General features: G+C 45.7%; 1 protein-coding gene across 3 annotated transcripts in view; it reads right to left on the reverse strand.

Moving 5' to 3' along the window:
• Nucleotides 1-673: 673 nt before the first annotated feature.
• Nucleotides 674-27,650, reverse strand: part of RASSF2 (Ras association domain family member 2) — a 35,483-nt gene continuing 8,506 nt past the window's right edge. For all 3 annotated transcript variants that reach the window (XM_081034654.1, XM_081034653.1, XM_081034655.1), the window contains 10 exons: nt 17,225-17,315; nt 15,375-15,450; nt 13,194-13,345; nt 10,817-10,905; nt 9,552-9,712; nt 8,658-8,759; nt 7,293-7,344; nt 6,674-6,795; nt 5,333-5,430; nt 674-3,939 (listed from right to left, as the gene is read on the reverse strand). In XM_081034654.1, coding sequence (XP_080890780.1) covers nt 3,870-3,939; nt 5,333-5,430; nt 6,674-6,795; nt 7,293-7,344; nt 8,658-8,759; nt 9,552-9,712; nt 10,817-10,905; nt 13,194-13,345; nt 15,375-15,450; nt 17,225-17,283 — 981 coding nt within the window. In that variant the 5' untranslated portion in view covers nt 17,284-17,315 and the 3' untranslated portion in view covers nt 674-3,869. The remainder of the gene's footprint in view (nt 3,940-5,332; nt 5,431-6,673; nt 6,796-7,292; nt 7,345-8,657; nt 8,760-9,551; nt 9,713-10,816; nt 10,906-13,193; nt 13,346-15,374; nt 15,451-17,224; nt 17,316-27,650) is intronic.

Consider the following 27,650-nt stretch of genomic DNA (forward strand, 5'->3'; position numbering starts at 1 on the left):
TGAGGTGCATTAAAACATATCAAAATGTTACAAAACTTCATGGCTCCCTACAGAGGCCTTGTCAAATTATGTTAAGATATCTAAACACATCCGTTTATAAGCTCAGAACCAAACATTGAACCAGGTCATGTACCATTGCTAAAAGGCAAGTTATGATTAAGAAAACAATATTTCACAAAGCTAAAACAAGTGGGGAAACCCTTAAAAAACACTAGCAAAACACACCAGAAAGCAACAGTCTGGGAAACAGGTCTGTCTGCCACCAGACGGATGGATGCTTTCCCTTACCAGCTTGTCTATGTCTTGTGCTCGGTTAAACCACAGGGGGCGCTGTAACCCCCGGTGACATGGTGAACACGCAATTACGCATGAAGAAGGGGTGCCAGATTCATTTTTATTTCTACCTCAGTAGGAGATCATTTCCCATCTCATCTAATTCAAGCAAGACTGTAAAACAATTTGAGGTTCGAAAATGCTGCTCAGGGGTGCTTGAGGAGATCTCCTGTGTATCCTATCTCAGCCCCCACATCGTGGTTTCATGACTGAGACTCTGAAATTCCCTTGCTCCTCATACAGAAACTTCTCTCTTGGAGGTGCATTTATCACACCATGTGTTTCGTGCTACAGAGCTTTGAAGTAACTTTTTTTTTTTTTTTGGTCCTTTTAACAAGAGTTTCTCTTTTCTTAAGAGAGCTTCTTGCCCTTTTGTGGTTCAGTCCATCCCCCTGACCCCAAAATAACCACCCAGCTCCACAGAATTCTTGTCAAGATGTTTGCATCGGAGCACAGGATTCTTTTTTTGTTGGTGGTGGTCATTATTGCCAAAATCTTACTTATACTGATGATAAAATGTCTTTATCAGGAGATCTCTAGAAGAGAGTATGGTTTTCTTTCCAGTAGGTAGGAGGGAAGGGTAAAAATATTTCTTCTTGAAGGCTCAGACCAAAATCTGACTTCAGGTCTTAGCATTTTTCACATGGGTGTAAGGTTGAATCCTCTCGCTTCAACCTTAAATCGAAGTTAAAGTCCTTCCGGCCTGGACACCCATGTGCACACTTCTCACCATCATCACAGCCAAGACCATTCTTTGTGCTTTTCAGCCCCTCCCCAAGGTAATCCCACCACCCCATTTAACTCATCACCTTCCCACTGTGATCACAGAGAATGGGACCTTGTGCTTAATTCCACCATCACCTAGGGGAACGGACCCCCTTCCCAGCCAGATGGACTGAGGTTTTTCTTCATTTGATCACCTTGCAACATAAGCCCCTGACAAAAGAAAGCAGAGGTGGCTATACTGCTTTTCACAAATTGGGAGGGAAATCCTATAAATTGGCCTTTTGTTCTTCACATAATTTCAGGTTCATTGCACACAATTACATAAACTCTCACAAATTGGTCCAGGAGTTCAAAGCTGCAGGGCTATGTGATACCAGTGAGAAAATCCGGCTCCACATGGCGGAGGTATTTCTGTTTCAGCTGCTGCTGTTTCAAAGAACCTTTCCAAAATTCCCAATCGGGTTATTAGGGTGTGAGAAATGATCTCTAAACAGGGTGGACCAAAATAGAAAAGTGTGGCCTGCATTAAATGGAATGTATTGTGTAAGACGATTTCCCCTCTCTTCCTCCCCGACCCCCATCTTTAAAGAGCCAAGTCTACCTTAATCACTTTCTCAGAAAATGATCTGGCAAACCTGACATTTTACAACATGTCCATATTCAACACTATCGTAGAGCTAGTGCAAATTACAGGGAACTTTCATAAATCAGAAATAGCTGTCCCATAACAGTCAGTGGTTAGTATTTGCTTGGTGGAAATTCTTCTCCCAATTCTCCTCCAAGGAGAATTGTTGCGGCCAACAAAGGCTTTGAACATTCAAAATAAAAATAACTGGAAGAAAAGTTTTCCAAGCCGTTTTCTCAAATGCAAAACTCAGGAAGTATGTCTGCATTCACAAAACTGTTCTTTCCCATGGATAACAAAGGAAGTCTCCCCTCCACCCTTTTTTTCCCAATTCTGTGCATTTTGCAAAGCCCACCGAGGTGTATGATTGAGACTAAGGTCTCCAGATTTTCAGTCCACACCCACTGGGCTGGTAGTGCTGCCCCACAGAGGAGGTAGGTTTGCTAATAGACCCCTGGAAGAATGCCAGGTTGCAGCATGCCATCTTCTTGAAAGTTAACAATAAGACCACGGCAGTGAGCCATCTAAAGAGTCCATGGAGGCCACAGGGGTAGGAAGGGAGCAAGAGGGTGCCTGAGTCAGGAATGGCTCTGCTGCAAAGATCCACCTTCCTTACAGACATCAACCATTGGTTCTCCTTTCCTCAACTGGCCAGCTCTCCAAACTATTCTTGGAGAAGAAGTAGAGAAGAGATGGGGACATCTGTACCCCAACAAGACAGAGACGCCGGCTGTCAGGAGTCCCTGGCCTTGCTTGGTTGATCTCCATAGCCAGGCATCCTGCTCCAAGCATGTGTCTGTCCCTCTTCAAACAGTATCAGTTGCACTGGCATCCAGCTGCCCGGCACTCTTCCCGATGGCGGCTACAGGGGACAAACTGGCCCTGACCTTTTCCTCCCATTGGGTTCTGCTCTAAAGATCACTCAGGTGGCTACTCAGAGAAGCTGAAAGAGAAGCTCTATCCTCCCTCTGCACCTTCAGAGGGCAGCCCAAAGGGCTTCCGTGAACCCATGCTCGGTCATTAGTAGGATGAATCCTCATTCTTGGAGTCCATGTCCACACACAAGGAGGGGGAAACTTGCAAGAATCCAACTTTGGAAAGAAGAAAGCCTTGACTTCAGGAACACAGAAGTGCAGCTTCAAGTGCAGCAAGACCCCTTGATGATGTGAAAATGCGCTGGGCTCCACAGACACTTGTCATGTCTGCAAGAAGCCTCTACATTTCCCTAAGGAGGGACACTGTCTGGCCACCACCGCAGAACAAGCCCAGGCCTAGGTCACAATAACCAGTTAGCGCCATGTGCAAACCAGAGAGGTCTGTTTCATGAGATCCTTCCTTCAACTCAAGGAGGCACCAAAGAGTTGGGGTCAGCAGCTTGCGTGCTGAGAAACATCAGGCTCCCCTCCTGTCTCCTAGAGGTGGCCATAGAGGCAAGGACAGAGGCAGAATCCACTCTCTACAGGCATCTACATAGATCATCATATACATCTTTGTTATTTAAAATGGAAGTTTCCAGTGTAAAAACTTGTGGGCTTATTGCATCTACCCCACTGATGATTTATCTTTCTCTTTCCGTCAGACATGCCCCAAGTGCATGGGGCTATTATTTTGTTAATTTCCAAGGATCTCACTTTTGCAGATCTTCTAGGCATAGAGGGAGAATTTCTTCTAATGTACACATACCTCAAGCTTGCTGAGGTGAGCTTGCTGAGCCTCTTTCTCCTTCTAAGCATGGGCAGATATGTGTGGCTGCTCCCTCGCACTTGAGGGGAGAACATTGTTTTCAGCCTAAAACTCCTCAGATAGGTGACTCCTCTGATTTTCCTGCCCACGAGCAGCACATCCACCAGCCTCGTGGCACTTGCGCTGGTTGTCTGGAATTTAATTACATGTGAATGTATCAGGTAGGCACATGGACATGTACTATGTGTGCACACATGTGCAGACTTGCGTGCACGCACACACATACATTTTGGGTCCTCCTTATAACAAAAATCCAAAGTCCTTGTGGATGAAAGAAAGGAGAAGCTCAGGAGTCCAAGAATGAAGAGCTGTCTGCTGGCTTCTCCATCCTGGAGATGTTTGCATCTCAACATTTCTGTGGAAGGAAGGCATCCAGTTTCCTGTGGGTCTTCTCATGTCAACAGCAGCTATTGTGGTATCTGGATCCCCTCTTTCTCGTGGCTCAGATTGTTTCTGGGGTTTCGGCTATCTCCTCCAGTCTCTGTCGAATCATTAGCCGGAGCACGGTGTACCTGGGGACAGAAACAGCTGCAGTGGGAGCAGAAAGCCACACACACCTCTTCTTGATCCTACTTCCGAACTCGGGTCGCAGTGTGGACTAACTGTCCTGGGCTTTTGCTTCTGCCTTTGGCCCACTTCTTCACTACTTTGCTGCAGGCTGACAGGGACTGAAGAGGCTAACTCCAAACTAGATTGTTTTACTATAGTCACAAAGTCTGGCAAAGAAGGATGAGAGGGTGAAATACAGCAGGAACAATAATAAGGGTTCCATTAACTGAGTGCTTACTATGCCCGGGGCACTGTGCATAGTACTTTATATGCACAGTAACATATGATCCTCATCTAGGCCGGACCATATGAAATTACCATTATTTCACCGTTTTGTGTGTGTGTGTGTTGGAGGGGGGTACCTACAAAATGGCAGCTTCGTGTGGTTCAACATCATATCAGTACCTGCATTTTTCAGTTGCCACAGCAACTACCAGGCATGAAGGTTCATGGCTTGTTGGTGAGTGCAGTATCCCTATCCCTTCCCTGAACTATGGCAAGATAGAATCTGGAGTGGGCACCCTTGTGTACAGGGCTAAAGGGGACATTCCTTATGTTTGGGGCTTTGCACTGCACAGCAAAAGCTATTTTTAAAGTTTGGCCAATAGTAAGCATGCAATACATGTTAACTGCAATCATACTGGTTATTATCACTGATACAGCAAATATAGCATCGGCTGTTTTCTCTAGGGGCAAAAATCAATCAATTGTTCTACCATAGCCATAAAACACAGCCTATTTTATGACTAAACAAGGTCGGAAAAAAATCGTAAAATCCTCTTTAGAGAGAAGTTTTACTGGACTTTTCAACCCCGGTACAATTTCCACAAAAGAAATGTTAAAAGAGGAGGAAGGGTGCAAGGAAAGGACTTTAGAGGTAGGTTGCTCAGACTACTTGCCATTGCTAAGACAACGTTCCTCAAATCCCCGGAACATTTTAATGTCCCATATCAAAATAAGAAACTGCTGACTCTTGGTGGTGAACACACGATGGGATTTATAGATGATGTAATACAGAATTGTACCCCTGAAATCTATGTAATTTCACTAACAATTGTCACCCCAATAAATTAAAAAAAAAGAAAAAGGAAAAAAATATATATAAATAAATAAATAAATAAATAAATAAATAAATAAATAAATAAGAAACTGACATGAGAAGCAGAGAGACTAAGACACTGAAGTTTCATGTCCCCGTCGGAGATCTGGATTTGTCAATGGGAAGCCCCCTGAAGAAGATCCCTAAGACCCAGGCCCATGCAGCAGCTCAGCACAGTCCCTGCAAGTCAGCTGAACAGAAAGCCCTCTCACTGAGGCCCCAGGAGAAACCCACCAGCCACCTGGGGCCACACTTACTTGCGCATCAGCTTCTTTACTTCCCGATCTTCCTCCTCTTGGAGCTTCTGAATGAAGCTTTTAAGGACAGGCATCTCGAACTTTATATACTGGGCCACCTGGGGAGGAAGAAGTAAGTCTGAGGTGTATGCCCCCTCCCAGCATTAATCCAATACCTTTTGGTGACTCTCATGAAAGGGACAAAGCCTTGGGAAATCCATTTCTGCACAAACCCAGGATTTCCCTAAAGGCAGGAGCCAAGCCTCATTCTTCTCAAGGCTGGACAAGAGCCTACAATGAAGATCGCTTCATTCACCTGTCATATCTCATAACGTCTCTTTTTCATCTCATGTATCCATTCCATGATGAGCTGGTGGCAAACATGGAACAGCACTTTCTCCTGATTCTGTGATGCAGACAAAGACCTGAACCCACAATATTTAACACACCTCTCTGTTCTCCCCTAAGAGAATTTAAGGAACCATGGCTCAGAATGTGTCTCAGGTCTCAAACAGGCATCCAAATGTGAACTTGATCCTGAGAGGCTGTGAGGGTGGGGTGGCTCCCAGGTGAGCTGAAGTTAACAAACAGCCCCTCCTCCCCCACCAGAATCCCTACCCTCCTCTATCCACTCTTTCCCATAGGAGAAGTATATTTCTCCACCCTACTCATGTTGGGCTTGGCTATGTGACTTGCTTTTGCCAATGGAACGTATATGGAAGACATGACACACAGCAGATCTGAGTAGAGGCTCCAAATGAGCTTATATAGTTGGCCTGGTTTCCTATACTCCAGCCATCCACCATGAGAAGCATGCCCCAGGTAGCCATTGCCCCTTGAGCCTGGGTCTCTGATGAGGCATGCAATGCAGACCCTCAACCCACAACCTAGAGGAGAACCGCTCTACCAGCCTGCAGAATCCTGAGTGAAAAAGTACATGTTTGCTGTTGTAAGCAGTTAAGATTTGGGGATGTGTCTTATTCTAGCAGAAGCTAGACATACACAAGATCAGGTGAAATCACTGCTAATTTCTTGAAGTTGCTAAGAGAAGGTTTGCAGAAACTTCTCAGCCTTCTTGTAGTACCTGAAAAAGGCTCAAGATATTTATTCCTTCTATGGAAATTACTTTGTGCCTGAACACTCCTCCAACAACTCCGACAGGACATATCCTCAATCTAGCCTCTGCATTCATTCTCCTGGCCCCATGGCTGGAATTTTAGGTTCATCAAAACCTTATATGGAAGAATGGCAGCAAAATGGGGCATCGTCCTTGACCAAAAAGTCAAGCTACTCCAGTTGCGACTAATCCAGGCAAACCCCCACCCTGAAGAGGACAGACCATTGGACCAAAAGGGGACTCACGTCATAAGTGACTTCCTCCACTTGGTCCTTCTCCATAAGGAACACTTTAGAGACCTGCTCACATGGGCCCTGGAGGATTCGGGCAATCAGCGGGTAATCGGTATTCTTCAGCTTCTGTTTCTCTGGAACCACACAGCCAGGAGCAGACCTGAGTTTGGCCTAAGGCCTTTGGCACCATAAGTAGTGATCAATTCAGGGGACCAAGTGGACCAGGAACCTTAGGAGATGTGGCCATACAAATCGGAAGACCGACTTGTAAATGAACAATTCAACAGGTGTTGTTCAAAGCAACCGTTTCCTCTCCTCTCTCCCCAACAATACTACCATGCCTCAAACCCTTTGGAAGACGCTGCAATGGAGGAATTGGTTTTATCTGTCTCTTGAGACAATCCAGTTCCTGTTTTAATAGGCAGTTAGGTTCCAGGGTTTGTTTACTGACCACATACTCATATGGCATTCCCCAGTGGACTCATTCAGGGAGCCCACCAGCCTCGGAGGCAAACAGCATCTGAAAGTTTCCAAACCCAAACAAGCAAATGAGGCAAAGGGTGTATTTTTGTTAACTTGCTATTTTGAGTTAATTGAAAGTTTTAAAGCACACTGTGTTCTTCAGACTTACCACCACTGGTATGGACCACGTACAAAGCAAACTCCTCTGCCGAATTCTCAATCTGAATCAGGAGCAAAAAAATGTTTATTGAAAGCACATATTACACGTCCTAACTCAGCCATTTTTTCTTTATCACTGCAAAGCTAAATGGATTTTAGGCTCTTTTGAGGGGAGGACTATTTCTCCTTGTAGCTCTCAGAAGTGACGAGGAAGTGGGGCAGCAAGCAGGTAATGTTATCAATAATAATAGATAATAAGAACTAATATGTATCGGACCAGGCCAGGTGTTTCTCCAACACTTTATATCTTAACTCATCTAATACTCACAACAACCCCATAACAGGGTCCTGTTATCCTCATTTCATAGATAAGGAAGCAGAAAAAAAGGGAGGTTAAGTAACTTGCCCAACTCATCCAACCAGCAGGTGATAAACGGGGATTCAAACCCAGAACCCGTTCCCCTAGGCCACTAGGTGACACTGGCTTCCATTAAAATAAGAATACCTGGTCTCTTTATTTATAATAAAGGGATTGTGTGAAACATACAGAATGACAGGACTTTGAAAACACTCATGCACTATGGGGCAGCCGGATGGCTCAGTTGGTTAGAGCGCAAGCTCTTAACAAGAGGGCTGCCGGTTCGATTCCCACACAGGCAGTGAGCTGCGCCTTCCACAACTAGATTGAAGACAATGAGCTGCCACTGAGCTTCTGGAGGGGCGACCGGATGGCTCAGCTGGTTAGAGCGCGAGCTCTTAAGGATAAGGTTGCTGGTTCAATTCCCACATGGGATGGTGGGCTCTGCCCCCTGCAACTAAGATTGAAATGGTGACTGGACTTGGAGCCGAGCTGCGCCTTCCACAACGAGACTGAAGGACAATGACTTGGAGCTGATGGGCCCTGGAAAAACACACTGTTCCCCAATATTCCTCAATTAAAAAAATCTTTATAAAAAAAACAAAAACATTCATGCACTATACTTTGCCCATCTATAGAAGGTCCATTTTCAAAGTAGTTTCCTCAACTAAGTCAATCTGTGCATGGGACCCCAAACTAGTTGTCGGGCCCCGGGTCCTTCCAGTGGCTGGCACTTCTCAGACTTCTGTGGCACTAGAATCCCCTGCAAATCTTGTTGAACAGGTTCTCTGGCCTCACCTCTGAGCTTCAGGTTCAGGTGGTCTGATTGCAGGGTGGGGCCTGGGAAGCTTCTTTCCTGAGTTCCCAGGGGGTGCTCATGCCTGAGGTCTAAAGAGCCCAAACCTCTGCCCAGCACCCCCCTCACCACACACTCTCCACAGCCCACTCCTCTGCATCTCTGGGGTCCCCAAAGCACACATGCCGCCCGTCTGAGGCCAGCTAGCAGGGGGAGCTTGCCTTAAATTTGTTGAGCAGCAGCTTCAGGACCTGCGGGGTGGTCATGGTGCTGTTGATGCGAACGTTGGTGACGGAGCCGTAGGCTGGTGTGAAGACTGACGTCTGTCAATAGAGGGGTCCAGGTCAGGGTGGGAGTGGAGACCCTGGGGTCTAAAACTGAGGAGTGCCACCCTGTTACCTGGGGTAAAGGGCACGGGACAGTGATACTCAACCTGTGCTCCCTGGCAGCCCCCCAACAAGCTGGCAAGCATCAGGCTTTGATGTCTACAAAGAGCCCTCAGCTTTGCCTAACTCAGGAGCTCGAGGAGTCTGAGATTGCCAAGTGACAACATTAGAGAGGGGGAATAGACCCTGATAAAGGAGGCCCTCTGTCCAAATAAAACAAGCACGAAGTTCCTTCTACTGTGACTTTAACACAAGGAAGTCTCTGACCACTCCCCCACCACACACATGCTTCTGAAGCTGGATTTGAATCAGGCAGCAGAAGGAAAGGAGGGTCAGCTAATTGGGGTGGAGTGGGTGGGGCACTGATGCCCCCTGATCTGAGTCCCTCAGCTCTGCTTCGGGGGCAGCCCTTAACTCGTGGAAAAGTCAGACCCCACAGCAGCTGGGAGACTCATAGTGCAGGAAGAGGGTAACATGGAGATTTGCTGGGGGGATCTGGGGAGGGGTGCCTGTGAGCTCATTTCATTTACCATCTAGGTGATCCCCTGATCTTGGATCCCTTGTTCCTCACAGAGCCAGCAGAGCCTGCAGCCCACCCACAACCCAAAGATTCAAGGGCAAACACTTGGCTTCTCAGGTGTCTGTAGCCCTGAGGTGGTGGCCACCCAGGAAGAGACCTTGCCACCATTGGGGCTGCCCCCCCATCCCCTGCCACCTTATCCCCTCAACCTTGTGGTTGTAGAAATGGCCATTGATGGAGAAGCGGTGGCGTCGGATTCGCCGCTGGTCGCTAGGTGTCCTCACATTGCCGCGACGACGCACGCCAACGTCACTGCGTGTGCGCATCAGCTGTGGGGTGTCTTCCTGCACTGGCTTCAGGCCCCTGGAGTCTGAGAGGGAGGGGGGTGGGGAAGAGCTTTGTCTGCCTGGACCCAGCATGTGGCAGTTTGCACACAGTGCTTGGCAGCCAGTGCTGTAGTGCCCACTGGCTTCCCAAAATTATATTTTATAAAATCAGTATTTCCTGTTGGGGGAAAGAAACATACGCATAATTTACTGGGAAGCAATACAGTGATGAGGTTCAGAGCAGATTTTAGAGCCAGACTCCCAGGTTCAAATCCTACCTCTACCATTGCCATATATTGCTAATGTCTCTTGCCTCAGTTTCCTCATCTATAAAATGGCATAATAATAGCACTCACCTCCCAAGATTGTTGTGAGGGTTTAAATGAGTTAATTCACATAAAGCACTTAGAACAGTGCCTGGCACAGGACAAGCAATATATAAGGACTTGCAAACTATTGCAAACTGATTATATCCATAAAAATTACAAATGCACATAGCCTCAGACCCAGCAATTCCACTTGAAAGAATCCTACAGACACTGACAAATGTGTGAAATGACACGCCTAGGAGGCCACTGACTACAATCTTGTTTGTCATAGCAAAAGACTGGAAGTGACCTAAATGTCTATCACTAGGGAGTGATTAAATAAATGATCATTTTTCCATACAATGGAATATAGCAAAGCCGGGAAGTTCTTTATGGATTTGTCCATACAATCTTCAAGACAAGCTGATAAATAGAAACAGTGTGCAAAATGCTGCCACTTATATAAAAAGGGAAATAAAGGAAAAGACATCCAACCATAAAGGTTTGTGGGTGTGTATTTTCTTGTATTTCCACAGAATATCTGAGGAGGAATGCCTTCAGGTTACTTCTAGGAAGGGAACTGCAATAATAGATAGATGAAATGGAAATCTTTTAATTCTTTTTAATACTTTTTGAATCATGAACCATGTGGGTTTTATTTTTTTCAAAAAAATAAGTAACCATTTACAATATCTATCACATCAGTCTTCACAGTTGGCCCCAAACCACATGCTCCTCCCACCATACGTGTACCTGTGAAGCTCCTCCCACCACGCATATATCTGTGAAGCTCCTCCCACCACACATGTACCTGTGAAGCTCCTCCCACCGTGTATGTACCTGTGGGGCTTGGCATCTGGTCATTCTCATCTGGGACGTCTACTTCTGTGATCTGAATGTTGGGCATGGTGAGGGGTTTCAGGATGGTGCTGGGGACAGAAAACAAACAAAAGGGAAGTTGGTTCAACCCCTGCAGGGAGACGTCCCTACTCCCGCTCCACCCCACCCCACTCCTGCAAGGGGTGGCTTCGCTTGTGCCAGGCTGGAGACCAGCACACATCACGCAGTGAAAGACACTGGTGGGCTGTGCTGAGTGTCCCATGAGGCTGGCCTTGCTCCAGGCTCAGCGCTGTGTGGGGAGGAATTCTGGAGGGAGACGAGCTTGTTCTCAGCAGCTGCAGCAACACAAGCACCCAATTCATCAAGCCCAGGATGGAGAACAGCAAAGAACAAAATCTGTGTGTTGCCTGCTGAGTTTCTAAACATGGGTTCTATGTGCAGGTTCTGTAGCTTATTTGGAAATGTTCAATACCGCCATTTATTTATTTGGACAAGATTTCCAGTTCAGATCCCCTTCTGTTGGAGGAATAACTCAGAAATAGCTTCTGGCATTGAAAAGGAATGGAAAGTAATAGGTTGGCTGCTGCAAGGATCAGGGTGTCTTTGAAAGGGGTGCTGATGACAGCATTCTCTGGATTGCAGAGACTGAGTTCTCAGCTACTCTGGAGAAAGGGCCACAAGCAGGCACGCTGAGCTGAGATCTAGTGTTGCTGTGCTAACTGGCAAATAACTCCCCAAAGCCAAAAAGGACAATGGGAGCAGCTCAAAGAGACACATCTGAAATCAACAGAGGATTTGACCAGAAAGGATAATCATATTTAACAATTAGGACCATCCCATAGTGACAAGAGCGAAGACACTTCCTATTGTAGTATAACTTGTGGACTTCTGACCCCAGAATGGAAATGGTCACAGCCTCTCGGAAATGGCGACCCCTCGGCACCCACTCCTTCATCCAAAGGCCCCTTTCTTGCTGAAGCAGAAACTGGTCTCACCATCCTTCTTAACACAGTCGTCCAGGCGGTCAGTTTATTAGAGCAGGCATCTGGGGTAACATTATTTACATTCCTAAAATGTCTCTCTCAAAGTATTTGCAGGTTTCAAGAACTAACTTAATGCCACAGGGAAAGGAAAAGAAACAAGTGTGCAGAGTGAAAGACCCCCTTAGCAGGCCAGCCAAAGATGACATGGTCTAATGGAATTTCAAAAATCATCTCACTTAGGGAATGGAATGTAACATAGTCTGAGAGTCGGGGTGGGGCTGTGGGAAGGATTTGGTCCATTGGAAATGAAATACGGTGAAAGTGCTGAAAGCAAAGCGGAGTGTGAAACCAGCAACATTAGATGAAACCAAAGAACCGTGACCAGACATCCCAGCGTCTGATGGGGTAGGCAAAGACTTTCCTCGTTAAATTCCCTTGGAAATTTAGGCCAAGCTCCAGGGCTTGGCCACATTGTAGGTTCCTCTCAACTTTAGAGAAAGATAGATTTGGGTGTGGAGTTTAACAAAATGTTCGTTGTGGCTGACAGAGACATTGAAAATAGAAAAAAACACCACTGTGGTTTTGGCTGAGAGGTTGGCACGCTCACTCTACCCCTGCTCTGGCCAGAAGGCAGTTGGATCAGCAAGTTTCAGGGTGGAACAAGGCTAGTCACTTGATCCTAAAAACTGAAGTCTCAGAACGACAGTAAGGAGGGTGTGCCTTCCAAGATCCACTCAGCTACCCATTTGACAATGGAGGAAGGGGAGGTACAGGCTCCGTCTTCACAGACCTTCCGGTGGGGACTCGGAAGACGGGACCTCACAGACTGCTGAGCATCACACCTCCAACCAGCTCCAGGTGTGGCCTGAAGGGAACAGAAGGCTGGCTGACCTCGCTTGGCCGACTCGGACAGGGTCTGACATTCCTTTTCTTCTTCCAGGTTCCCCCAAGACACGGAGAGCTTTGGTCAGAGGTTTGAGCCCTAAATGTCTCCAAAGTGGGGTCTCTCTATGAGGAATGGTCCCAATGGGGAGGACACTGGGGCACCGAATGTCCTGGTTGGCCTCCATTAACACCCCTCAGAGACTTGGGAGCTCTCCATGAAAGAGGACACGCTGCTCACTCAGGCATACTGGCACCTCTCTCTCACTCGACATCTCCCTTTCTCACTCTGACTGTCACTCAGTGATCGTGGTGACAGGCGTGGAGGCCGGATCACACCAATATCTGCCCCTTTGTCCTCATCCCAGAGCAGAGCAAGTGGGCAGTGCAGGAGGTAGGAACGGGAGCTGCAGTCAAGGCTGGCCAGAAGAAGGAGACATTTACCTGCTTGAGAACACACAGAACCCCCCAGAAACCCCGAGTCACTCCCAGTCCTCTCTCTCCTCACTCACCCCTGAGCTCCCAAATTACAGCCAGAGTGCCAGGAGGAAGAGGAGGGAGGGGGGCGAATGCGCTCGTTGTCATCCTGCATCTGCAGACGAATGGGCCGGCGCAGCCCCCAGGAGATGTTGAGCAGCCCCTCCACGATGAACTCGTCTTCTTCCTGCCCACAAAGCAATTGGTACGATGAGTTGAGAAGAAAAGCCAGCACCATGTTCTAGCTGGACTCACGTGACTTATAGTGACACCCCGGCCGAGAAGCTCCACTGTCAACTACCCCTGAGGCTATGAAGGTGACCTCGTGGGTCAGCACAACAGCTGCTTTGAGAATTTAAATATACACGTGCATATTATCAAAATGGGTTGTTTGTTTGTTTGTTTTTACACTAATGACTTTAAAGAAAGAAGAATACAGCTCTTCCAGTAAGACTAGCCTTGCTAACAGAAGCAAGAGCTAAATTCTTGAAGTTTACTTCCTTTCCCTTCCTGTCCTGTGGATAATGATGCGTCATTCGCTACAACAAATGTTTAGCAATCGACCCACTGGTTAAAGGAGGTTTAAAGTAACACTGCCCCAAGTTTGTTCTACAGATATTCTACAGCACACCAGCTCCTCTGGCAGATCAGGTGTTAACTTAAAAGGGTGTCAAGTGATCATGAATTGGGAGCTGCTGTGCTAATCATGTTTCTCAATAGTACAACTTCCTAGAACTTACAATAAGTGAATGTCCTACGTCATGACTCTCCAAAAGGTGAATAAATCCTGCAAGAATTCCCAATTTATATTCAAGTGTTGTTGACTGATAAGTTAAATGAAACTTAAATAAGTCAGAAACTCTTCAAAGGGCATTTGCATGTTTTATCCCAAAGAAATGGATCTCATTTATGATCATGAAACTCTAATCCCCAAGGGTTTTGACAGTTTATGCTACAGGACACACCCCGAAAAAACTGTTTAAGGACTAAAATCGTGTTAATGTCCCAGTCACTAATGAGTAGAAGCTTTGAGGGCAATGGCCAAAAGGGTCAGGCCTTCTCTCCCAAGTCTCCGAAAAATCTTTCTGAACCCATGTTTTATGGGTCCATGGACGTCAGGCCTGGGTCATGGCCACATCTTCAGGACAAGCCCCCATGGATAAAGATGACATCTGTCCAGTGAGCAACTCACCTGAGCCCTAGGATCATCTTTAGAGAGGGAGGGAGAATAAAAGGAGGCAGGTGAGGAATGGAGTTACTTTAGCACATTTGCGAGTCTTGGGGAGAAAGGTTTTATTTAAGCACAGGCTACATATGTGGTCTTCTAGATGGTCAAGTCTGGCATCATTACTTTATATTACATGATTACAGGACAGAATTTAACCCAAAGCAGGGCTTTGCCTGGTTTGAGAGACACAAAAATGTCACTACATCCCAAATACTATCCCAACCAGCCTGGTTTACTAGCTGAAATTCTACCATCTGTTATCTTTTTCTGTGGATTAAATCACCATGGCTTGATAATCTGAAAATGTGTTCGGAAGAGTATAGACATACCTTCTTATCAGTCAAGAACACTAGAGTATAAATTACTCTACCAGGCTACTATATAACTCACCATCCATCTGATAACAGGCTTTACAGAAATGGATACAGGATGAGTAAGCTGAGATTCATGACGGGGGTTGGGGAAAGACAGATGGATAACAAAGGGCATTCCAAGAAGGCACCCTAGGAAGGCTGCTGCAGTTGTGGAGAAAGGCTAAGAGTTATGCCACCCAGGGCTTAGGTGACTTGCTCAGGTTGCTGCAGCAATAGGACCTAGGCCCAAATGTGTAAACATAAAAGACTGGGCAAGTTCCCTGAATTTCCCAGAAAGAGAGAAACCGGCTCAAGAGCCATCTGAAAGGGTCATGTCATGAAAGACTCCCTTTACAGCAGCTCCCTCTGAGGCTGGTGCTAATCCAGCCACACATCCACAGGGATGTCTTTGGAACAGAAAAGTTCGCCCTTTTTGGAACAACTTTGGACTTAGGGTCTCCTTCCAAAGAACTCCAGCAATTCCCACTAACATCCTAAATGAGAGGCCACTCACTGTGGCAGAAGGCACAGGGACCCAGGACACAAGGCCCCTCACACCCAGGACACATGAAGACAAAGACTGGGCTGGCCCATCAGAGAAGGAGCCTCACAGATCTTCCCTGGGGACTGCTCACCTCACGGTGTCGGAGCTGCAAATTCTGGCCTTCATAGTACAAGTTGTAGGTCTTCAGATGCAGGAGAAGTTCATTCCTTAGGAAGAAAGTTACGAGGTGTAATATTTTCAACTGAAGCCACTTATGATGCAGTTGTTTCCTCTTTTTCTCATTTCTAAGCTGGCCTTTAGTCACCCCGTTCTGAGAGTTTGTCCACATGTGTGTACACACACACACACACACACACACACACACACACACACACACACACACAGTTCTACCACCACTCCCATCATTTTCCCCCCAGGGTCAAGGTCAAGAGTAAACACCACCTAGAAGCGACTGAATGTCAGGAGCAACTCTAGAAAACTGAGGCAGGCCTCGTCTACTGACAAAGACTGGCAGCTTTGACAACACTTCCCAAACCCAAGCTAAATAAGCAGTCCTTAATAAGTCACAGACTCACAGAGGCAAACACACTTTAAAGCCCATAGACAGGGTTTCAGACACCATTCAGGATAGTGGTTCACCTTAGAAAGCAGGATAGTGGTTCACCTTAGAAAGCAGAAAACAGATGAGGGGTCGGCTGGGCCCTGGCAATATTCTATTCTAGGTGCTTTTGTCTTTTTGTTTACCCAAGGTGCTTTCAGTTTATTTAAAAAAATGTTTTAACTTACATACAAGTCCCCTCTGAAGCCTGGTATCAGGCCTTCTTAGCTGCTAAATACTAGTTGCCAGGTGCCCCCTGGGACACAGCTCTACTGAACATGGAAGAGAGAGGGCTTCCTGCCCTTTGTGATCAGGGTGAGCCCTTGTCAAATCTGAGAATAGTCAGATTAAGTTTTGTCTGAAAGTGCATGGTAGTGCGAAGGCTGGGAGGAGAGAGAAGCTTGGGGAGGCTGCTGTGTGATTTTGCCTATTCTCAGGCAAGGGACAATGGAGTTTGGTCCCTCTAAATCCAGGCATTCAATGGAGAGACTTGGGGCCATGACAGAGGTCAAAATTGGCTCGAAATTCCAAGAAGCTCCTGACAAGCTAGACCCAGATAAATTGGAGTAATTCTATGCAAGCCAAAATGAACTAGTGGAAAATGTGACTCTCAACAACCTAAAACAAAAGCTGTTTGCTACTTTTGAACACACAGATCTGAAACGAGGATGTAAAATTACTGGTCAGTAGAAGTCCCTGGGGAAAGCCTTCAGGGAAATAACAAGAATGATCTGTAGTTCACACAACTATGTCTGTAGATGGCCAAGGGTGTCTAAAAGAATTAAAATAATTTGGTCTCAGATGAATTAAATATTCAGTTAAGATAGAGAGCACCCAGTATGTGCAAATTCTTGTGCTGAATATAAAAGTATATCCTGAAACTTACAATTCAAAAACGTCCACTTTGGCTCCGCCCCTGTCACATTAGCCAAAGGCTGAGTTCAAGAGATGTTAGCACCTATCAAGCAATGACACTGTCTCTTTCTGTTCAGGGGGAACCTGTGCCCATTCTAGTCAGAACCCCAGCAGCACAGGGACACAGCTCAGCTGCGACTCCCTTGGGAGATGCCACAGACAGTGAGCAGCCACCGCTAACTCCTCCTCCTGGAAGCCCTCCAGGACACCATCTCTTTTGAGCCCTCAAAGGTGCCACGTCTTGAAGGTACCCTTTACTTTACTCTCTGTGGCCAGGCTCTGGAAGCATGTTTTTATCTAGAGCAGCAATTTTGCTCACGCTCTCAGCAGTCCACACTCAGCTGCTTACTTTTAGCTCCTTCTCACATACAAGAGCCCCTGTTCTCTCATGTATAGAGGAGGCACCTCTGCCAGTGGCTTCCATGGGACTGGCCTTGGGGACACAACACTACAACAAAAAGTCTTACTTGGAAATGTATTTATCTTTCCCACATGGGACTAGGGAAGTTTGGTGGCTGTAGTCCATTCTTCCTTTCTCTTTTCATCAGCAGGAGAAGCCTGTATTTGAAAGGAGAAGACAGAAGTTAAAGTCAGGTTGTGCCCTTAGGAACTCAGCAGAACTTGGACTAGGGGACTGGGGCCACAGGGCTCTCTGTCCAAATTCCAGATCCATAGCTTGGGCAGCCCAGTGCTGACCCAGGGCTAGTGTGATATCACACTGCTGGCTGCTGCCTCTGCTTGCCACAGCCTCTGACAAAAAACACCCAGAGGAAAGATGACAACCCTTTGACAGCCCCAAAACAAGTGCCCCGGCCAAAGAGAATGTTGACACCCAACTTGGTTCCAAGAACAACCAATGAGTCATCCCTGAAGAGACCTTCACAACACAGAACAGAGATTCCTCTGACAGGAAAGGGTCAGATTCTACTGAGGTATACTAAAGATTGGTAAAACACGTAACAATGCCGAAATAGAGCTGGGCACGATAAATCACAGCATATACAGCTACAATCATCATTAAAATATGTGAAGGCAATTTAATTACCTTGGAAAATAATATATTATGAAAACAGTTTATAAAACTATGAGTCCATTTTTTTTTTTTAAGTGCAGCGACAGCTAATTTTTTTTTAAAGATTTCATTTGGGAAGGGGAACAGGACTTTATTGGGGAACAGTGTGTACTTCCAGGACTTTTTTCCAAGTCAAGTTGTTGTCCTTTCAATCTTAGTTGTGGAGGGCGCAGCTCAGCTCCAGGTCCAGTTGCTGTTTCTAGTTGCAGGGGTCACAGCCCATCATCCCTTGCAAGAGTCGAACCGGCAACCTTGTGGTTGAGAGCCCACTGGGCTCATGTGGGAATGACACTGGCAGCCTTCGGTGTTAGGAGCACGGAGCTCTAACCGCCTGAGCCACCGGGCCGGCCCTATGAGTCCATTTTTGTTTAAAATATATGTAAGCATAAAATATACATATATATATATATATACATATATATACATTTATTTGAATGGATATATATTCAGATATTCAGTTTTATATGTATGTGTGTGTATGTGTGTATAGATAGATAGATGATAGATAGATAGATAGATAGATAGATAGATAGATAGATAGATAGATAGATAGATAGAGTCAGTCCCCAACATTACCAATAGGTTCTGTAACTTTAAGCAAAACAATATATAATGAAACAATTTTATCTTAGGCTAATTGATATAAACAAGCGTTAAGTTCCTAAGGCGTTTCATCAACATTATAATGAAATGACATTATTTGAGGACCTGTTGTGTGTGTGTGTGTGTGTGTGTGTGTGTGTGTGTGTGCGCGCGCACGCGCCAAGGTTTCTCAACCTCAGCACTATTGACATTTGGAAGTAGATCATTCTTTGTCGTCCTGTGCATTGAAGGGTGTTTAGCAGCATCCCTGGTGTCTACCCCCTAGATGTACCTCCCCAGTGATGATAATCAAAAATTTCTCTAGACATTACCAAGTGTCCTCTAGAACCTACACTGCCCCAGTGGAGAACCCTTGGCAGATGTATATATGTATATAAATGAATGAAAAGTTGGCTTTCTCTGGGTAATGGCATTAGAATAAATTTATCAAACATTTTATTATGAGAATTTTCAAACACACAGTTGAAGAAATAAGACAATGAATAGCCATGTGCAAAATTCAGTATGGAAAAAATGTACTATTCTACCCTTAACATTTATTATCCTCAATTTGTCACACATCTGTCCAACTAAAAACAAAAATCCCAAATAAACAATTAATTTTACACATCAAGAAACTAGAAAAGGAAGAACAAACTAAGCCCAAAATTTGCAGAAAGAAGGAAATAACAAAGATCAGAGCAAAAATAAATGAAATGGAGACCAGAAAAACAATAGAAAATGTCAATGAAACGAAGAGCTAGTTTTCTAAAAAGATAAACAAAATTAGCAAACCTTTAGCTAGACTAAGAAGAAAAGGTTCAAATAAATAAAATCATAAATGAAAGAGGAGACATTACAATTGATACCACAGAAATACAAAGGATCGTAAGAGACAACTACGAACAATTATATGCCAACAAATTGGATACCCTAGAAAACTGGATAAATTCCTAGAAACACACAACCTACCAAGACTGGATTGTAAAACAACAATAACAACAACAACAACAAAAAAAAAAGCCAGAAAATCTGAACAGACTAATAATGAATAAAAATGAATCAGTAATCAAAAACCTCCCAGCAAAGAAAAGCCCAGGGCCAGATTGTTTCACTGGTGAATTGTACCAAATATTTAAAGAAGAATTGAGGCCAATCCTTCTCAAACTCTTCCAAAAAATTAAAGAGGAGGAAACACTCCCAAACTCATTTTACAAGGCAAGGATTACCCTGATACCAAAGCCAGATAAAGGCAATATAACTGATGAATGTAAATGCAAAAATTCTCAACAAAATATTAACAAACTGAATTCAACAGTGTATTAAAATAATCATACAACATGATCAAGTGGGATTTATCCCTGGGATGCAAGGATGGTTCAACATTTGCAAATCAATAAATGTGATACATCACATTAATCAAATGAAAGATAAAAAAAATCATATGATCATCTCAACAGATGCAGAAAAGGCATCTAACAAAATTCAACATCCTTACATGACAAAAACGCCAACAAATTCAGTATGGAAAGAATGTACCTCAACATAGTAAAGGCCGGATACAACAAGCCCACAGCTAACATCAAACTCAATGGTGAAAATGGAAAGTTTTTCCTCTAAGGTGAGGAACAGAATAAGGGTACCCGCTTTTACCAGTCCTATTCAACATAGTTCTGGAAGTCCTAGCCAGAGCAATTAGGGAAACGGAATAAATAAAAAGCATCCAAATCAGTAAGAAAGAAGTAAAATTGTCTCTATTTGCAGAAGTAAAATTTGTCTCGATTTTCTCCTTATATAGAGAAAATCCTAAAGACTCCACCAAAAACACTGTTAGAATGAATCAATAAATTCAGTAAAGTTGCAACATAAAAAAATCAGCATACAAAAATCAGTTGTATTTCTATACACTAACAACAAACTATCTGAAAAAGAAATAAAGAACATAATTTCCTTTGCAATAGCATCAGAAATGATATAATACTTAGGAATAAATTTTATCAAGGAGGTGAAAGATCTGTACACTTAAAGTTATACGACATTGATGAAAGAAATTGAAGAAGACAAAAATAAATGAAAAGATGTCCCATGTTCATGGATCAGAAGGATACTGTTAAAATGTCAGTATTACCCAAAGCTATATCTAGATCCAATACAATCCCTATCAAAATTCCAGTGGCATTTTTCACAGAAACAGAAAAAAAAAAAATCCTAAAATGTGTATGGAACCACAAAAGACCCCAAAGAGCCAAATCCTGAGAAAAAAAGAACAAAAGCTGGAGGCATCACACTTTCTGGTTTCAAACTATACTATTATATAAAACTCCAGTAAAGAAAGCAGTATGATATTCGCACATAGACCAATGGAACAGAATCAAAAGCCCAGAAAAAAACCCATGCATATATATTGAACTAATATTTCACAAGGGAGCCAAGAATGGTTATTGGGGAAAGAGGAGCCTCTTCAATAAATATTGGGAAAACTGGATACTCATATGTAAAAGAATGTAATTGGACCCCTATCTTACACCACTTACAAAAGTTCCTTGTCATAGTCACATAGACCCAGACAGGATGTCCCCAGGAGCTCAATAAATCAGATTGCTGAAGCTTGTATAAGAACTCACCAATCAACACAGCCCACAACCATGATTCTTGCTCTATAAAAAAAAACAAAAACACCATGTCTGAAAACCATGGCGAAGCTCAGGTTTTTGCAGCACAAGCTGCCCATTCTCCATTGTGTAGCTGTACAATAAATGCCACTTGCTTTCACTGCACCCAAGTGTCAGTGTAATTGGTTATCTGCAGTGCCAGGTGGACGAACTCTTTGTTAGTTACAGATATAAATCAAGTAGACTGATGGCCCAAATGTGGGGATTCTCCAAGACTTTTGGTCACGCTCAGCCTGTTGGGTGATCTTACCAAGGCCATCGCTATAAATCTGACCTATGGGCTCATGTTGCCCAATCTTTGTCACCAGCTTGACTTCTCCCCACTTTTTTTCTTATTTTTGTATTTCTTGGGTTAGGAATGTTGGGAAAATACTTACATAGCCTACCACATTGTTGAACTGAAATTGTAGGTAACTGATTCTAGGACCCCTCCTATGTCTGCCTCAAGGACAACATCTGCCTGTCCCTTCACAAACTTTTCAGCCATCACCACAAATCCCTGGCTACCTCCAGCTGGCTGGGGGAAAAATAGAAAAGGAAAAGCCAGTTAAATTTACATATGCTTTAAGGCAAACACAGCAGCAGAGCCAACAAAGGGCCAGAAATTTAGAGTTCAGTTGGATACTCCTTAAACAAAGTATAGTTCCTCACACAGGGAAGGCTCAAAGGAAGATGGCTGATGGGGCTGGAATGTGGATTCAATTGGATACTTCCTCCAAAGGTGCCTGCCAATGTCTGCAGCATTGGAGAGAGGGAGTCACTCAGCTGGCTGGTTGCAGCTCTTCTGTCTTCTCTGTTATTATCAAAAATGTATGGCCTCCTCCTGGACTCCAAAGCACCTTGTAAGAATCATAAGTGTCACTTCCACAATACCTTGAGAATACAAAAGTGATTGTCACCATCTCTTCAAAGAAGGGAAAGCAAGACAGGGAGCAAAGAGTAGGCTTCCCACATCAGCCAGTGTCTCAGGCACAGAACTGACACAGCTCAAAGCTTCCCACACTGAGAAAGGAGTGGAGAGGAAGAAAGGCGACATGAATGAAAAAGCAGATTTGAAACAAATAATTTTTAACGTGGAGCCAAGCTCTGGAAATCTAAAACCTATTTAAAGCTCTTGAACCCCCTCTGTGAATATAGTCATTTACCCCGCAAGAATGCTAAATCAGTACAACTTCTCCAAAAAAACTTTAGAAGATAAAATGCATACCGAACGCCTACAAACTACAAACCACGTCTGCAAAAATGTCTGGATGTGTGAATGTCGTCGGTGTTGCCAACTTAGGACATGAGCCTCCCAGGCCCTAGTCATGCTGGAGACACAGTGGGGTCACCAACCAGTCAGTCTGTGTCACCAACTTCATGCCCTGGCAGAATGTCCCGCGTTCTTCTCAGCTCCATTAAATGCCTGTGCCATGCTATCCAGCTTGTCAGTGGAACCTACCATGTCCCATGTAAAGAGCCATCCATACTTCCTACCTCCTTCAAAGACAACTTGGGGGTACAAATTTCCCTAAGATTCGAAAGAACATCTTCACAAAGAAAAGGTTCCGAAACCACTGAGTATGATGACATCCCAGCCACAGAGAAATTTCTGGGTCTGCTTTTCACGCTCTTTAAGTGTGCCTAGGCTTCTCCTCAGACCCAAACAAACTCACAGGTTCCCTAAGCCCTGATCTGAAACTGAGCTCCTCCTACATACTGTCCCCGCTGCTCCTGGGCAGTGTTGGGAGTTGGGGGTGGCAAGGGCTCACACCTCAGCCTGTCCTTCCTCATACCTCTTCCCACCACACAGAAACCATCTGTCTGGCATTTCTTTCCTCACGTGGCCTTGGAGCTTCCTCTCTCTGGACCCCCAGCTCCCAGCCTGCACCTCTTTCCTGTAAATAGTCCCATTACCATTATTTTTTTCAAGGAAGGGAGTGGTTAGACTGGGGTCTTAGGTCAGGGGGTTCCTAGAAGCAGAGTCCGAAATGAAGATTCTTCGGCACATGATTTACTGAGGAAGTGTTTTCAAGAGAAAGCCATTAAGGTTGTGAGGGAAGCAGGACTGGGAGTGACGTGGGTTTAGCTAGAGTCCAGACACAGCCTGATCCCATTGGAGCTGCAGGGTGTGAAGAACTTCACGGAGTTGTCCCACCTTGAGACAAGCAGGCCAGGCCTTTGTACTCCCGTGCCAGTCAGGCATTGACTATACAGGTCACCCTGGGAGGAGGGGGTGAGCTCCTGGGCATTTCCCTACTACAGCCGTTCTCAGGACTAGGGAGCAGCTAAGATCTGTCGGCAGTCAATACCCATAACATGGGATAGATAAAGGGGATCCTGGTGGGTACCAACAGCGTCCACTCCGCCTTCCCCGTATCTAGGCTTGAAGACGCTCGTGGATCTGTCACTTCTCCCACTCACCCTCAAGCTGGGAGGAAACAGCTGCCACACATGATCACCAGGTGCGATGCAAGGCTTACTGCAGGAATAGGGACAGACTTGCCCAAGCTCTGGACCAGGCAAAAGCCTGAAGTTGTTGCACAAAGGATCTGTTCCTCTTCCTAGTCGCAGATGGCTCCCCCACACTCACAGGTGTTTCCAGGCTCCCACATGAGGCCTCCCCAGAGTAAATGAAATTCACCAGCTCAGCTTCCTGTGAAGAGGGCAAACATCAAATCCTCAAGAAGCTCAGGCTGGTGGGAAAAGGCATGCAAAGCTCACTCCAAAGAGAGCGGAATCTCCTTTGTTCCTAGCCTTGGTTCCTCCAAGCTCCAGTCCCTTCATTCCTTTTCTTTCAAGGAGCCTGGAGAACACCCTACAGTTAATGGATGGGTCTTGGATCATCCCCCGGGATGCTGGCTAATCCCTATACAGTTCCAGCCTAGAGAATAAGTGTCTCCCAGCTTATTTAAGAACTGGAAAGTCCCCAGAGGGAGGTGGGCAAATGCAGAACAGAAAGGTGGGTAACTCCTGGCAGGAAAGTCCAGGGTGAGATGAAAAATCCCCCTTCAATGGTTTATTTGTTTTGGGTTTCCTAAAGTATCTTCCTGGTTGTATAGCAAAAGCCAGGCCTCACCCCACTCCCCACCTCAGTTCCTGGGGTAAGATGGAAGGTGGGAAACAACAGCTAATTGTTAAGATACGGAAAGCCATAGTGTCTAAGAAAGTATAGCCCAGAAAAGAGACGGGTTTGGGGAGGGGAGGGCCATCCATGGAAAATATCCAGGAGTCACTCCACAGAGCCACTCCCTGACCAGTGAGAGGGCCTCAGCTGAAACCAAATGGGGAAGGAGGAACAGCTGGCCTTGAGACATGACACGGTATCTCAGAGGTTCTAATTCTGGAGACTCTCCCACATTGGGGACAGGGCAGGGGATGGGGGAAAGCAGTGAGAGAAGTTGATTTAAAATTCCTGACATCCATGCTGTAACTTGGACCAATGTCAGCAGACCCTATGAGCAGGGCCCAGGCATGAGCATTTTTAAAGCCTCCCCGGACCATGCTAATGTACAAACAGGACTGAGAATCGCTCTGAAATCTGATAGGGATAGAGCCGTGTAGATTGAGGACACCACCAAATTCCTCTCAAAGCAGTTTTCAAAAACAGAGAAACTAGAATTTTTCTAAAAGCCAACTGAGTTTGGTCTTTAGTGTTCCCGTCCCCCTTATTAATATTTTAAAGGGGTAAGGGGACAATGTAGAGCATCCCAGGGGGCCAGTGTATGCAGGCACAGAGCCAATCCAAAGGGCCCCATCATGCAAAGCAGGGCAGCACACCACAGAAGCCAGGAAGCCAGGAAGTTGGCCCCAGGCCCCAGATGCAAAGGAAATGCTCACTGGAGGCCCTGAGCTTCCCCTTTTTGGGCCTGTCCCCACCTCTTCTCTCAGCCCCATCTTGCCCCCTGAGGACAATCTAGAGCTCCTGGGTTGAAGAGTTATCTGACACAGTGCTTCATACTACAGTGTTAAAGACTGCCCCATCAGGTCTCCTGCAGGACTCTGCTTTGTGTAACCAAGTAGCTTTGACAGAGGAGATATTGCTGTCCCTTCTGCACTTCAGCCCCCTGGCATGGGGGCAGGAAGAAGTATCTATGGCAAACAGGAAGCCCCAGCCCTATTGCTCCACACAAGGAAGGAGACTTGAGCTGCAGCCTGGGGCCCTGCCAAAATCTCGAGATGACAAGAGATTGCATCTCGTGGTTCCCAAACCTAGCCTGTCCTGGACCTGGGCAAAATTTGGACTGCCTCGGAAGGCAACAGGGCACACACACACTTTGTCTTCTGCCCTGCATTCTTTATTTAATTAAAGGCCCACTTACTGGCCAGGCCCATGTCCTCTCCACTGTGGGATGGACCTGTTCATCTCACTGATCCTCCCTTCCCTAACTGTGCTTCTACCTGCTTTCCTATCACGGTGTCCCTAGTGACCCATCCACACAGCTTTCCTAATCACTCTGCTCAGGAAAGAATCTAAGCATCAAACACCACCAGAGGGAAAGTTAAGGTCAAGTGTGCTAGTTGTACGCAATGCACTTTCTCAGCTTTGCTGTGACTAAATAAAAGGCTTTGCCCTTCCCCACCCCAAAAGAATGTTAAGCATCACAGAAGAGGGAAGAGAAGACATCTGGGAAAAGGTTGGCTTGCCCTGCTTGAAAAGAGATGGCACTTACCTGGAAGCATAAGACTAGTCACAGGAGGCCCTGGACACCTGTTTCCCCATAAATCAGGAGAATAATCACAGTATTATTATTGTGCTGATAAGGCAACAAATATGAATAACACTGACCCTAAATGCGACCTTACTATGGGCTATTACCTGCTTCGACTCATTTAATCCCCACAACAACCCCATGAAGAAAGAAACTTCAACATCCCCATTCTGCAGATGATACGATTAAGGCAAAAAGAATCGAAGTAACTTGTCCAAAACCATACAGCCAGGAAGGGGCAGAGCTGGGCTTCAAAATCAGGTTTGTCAGTTGCAAAGCAGAACCCCTATTTACAACAGCTTTTCTTGAGGTGAACGAGAAGAGATTTCAGCTAAAAATCACCTGATCTGGCCATATTCTAGAGGAGAGGTTTCACACTTGAGTGAGTATCAGAATCCCGTGGAAGGGCTCATTAAAATACAGATTCCTGCACCTCCTTCCCCCAGTTTCTGTGTACTTCTGGAGGGGGAACATGTATTTCTAACAAGCTCCTAAGTGATGCTGGTGCTGTAGGTAACAGGACTCCAAAAGCTTGATCTTATGCCTTACAGGAACACACGGGGAAGGCTTTATTTTCACCACTTTACAGATGAGGAAACAGAAGGTCCCAGAGGGTCAGGAGACTTGTCTCAGGTCACAGAGCTGACATGAACCCAGTGCTCCTTCTGTGGTGTCCCAGCTAAGTGCTGGATATGCGGGCCCCATGCAGGAGGCAGGTGCAGGCCAATTTCAGCTGCCAGCCACAGAAGGCCTGGGGGTCCTGGGGAAAGGAGGCGAGTGAGTGACTGGCCCAAGGGACAAGCTGTAGGCCAGGCACGGACACCCTGTTCAGGGAGCAGGGCACTTGCAATGTCACAGAGCCATGAACCTCAGTCACATCTTACCCTCTGTCTAAATAACAAGCTACCCCTCACATTCATGGGCCCCACAAACCACCTGTCCCCCAATCCTGGAAAAAGCCCTGGGGCCTCACTGACAACAGGTACAAGGCTCCTGCTGACAGGCAACCTCAAGTCCCTTCCAAAAGGCAGGCCTTGCCTAGTCCACTTGCCAGATGAGGAACTGAGATTCAGTAGGTGGCCAAGCTGGGATCCCCCAAACAGTTTGCTCTGCAAAGCCCTTACTGTTTCCTGGGGCCTCGGCCCTTCCTGGGGTTCAGCGCTTCTGCACACAGGTCTGAATTCCCACTGGGACTGGGAAAGATCTGAGGAAATGGTCCTGGGACTCCTGCCATAAAGGCCTGCCTCCCATTCCCATACCAGCAGGTTGTGTGGCTAAGTGAGTGACCTGGAAAGTCACCACTGGGACCTACCCAAACAATCACTTCATAGGCTCAGATGAGCAACTACTTGTTTATAGGGAAGTCCCAACAGCGTCCTCAAGCTTTGACCTTCTGAATGCATATTTAGAAGGAAACTCAGAGGCTCTTAGCCTTCTATCAGAGAATCAGGGAGTTGGAGTGGGACAAAAAAAGGCATAAAGGAAGTGAAAACTCCAGACAGAGGTGTGTGTGTGTGTGTGTGTGTGTGTGTGTGTGTGCGTGTGTGTGTATGCATATGTGTACAGTTTAGACTCTGGCTCAGAGAAACCAAGGACCTAGAAAGCTAGCCCCCCAATATCTACAGTCCCCCAGGGAAGGGTGCGGTCATATCTGCCTCCCTAAAGCAGCACCTACATCACATTCAACCAGAGGGAGGGACCCTGCCGAGATGTAACCCTCATGGACTAAAAGTCAACAAAATGTGAAATTCCATGTGGCTGAGTTGGCCTGAGAAAAGAGTGTGAAGTTGGTGGAGGCATCACTGTTCCCAATAAGGCAAATACGACTAAGCATTCCTTGACCCACATTTCTCAAAACTGAAGGCTATTTTATAGG

The sequence above is a fragment of the Rhinolophus hipposideros genome (genome assembly GCF_964194185.1).
Source record: "Rhinolophus hipposideros genome assembly, chromosome: 22".
NCBI classification, from domain to species: domain Eukaryota; kingdom Metazoa; phylum Chordata; class Mammalia; order Chiroptera; family Rhinolophidae; genus Rhinolophus; species Rhinolophus hipposideros.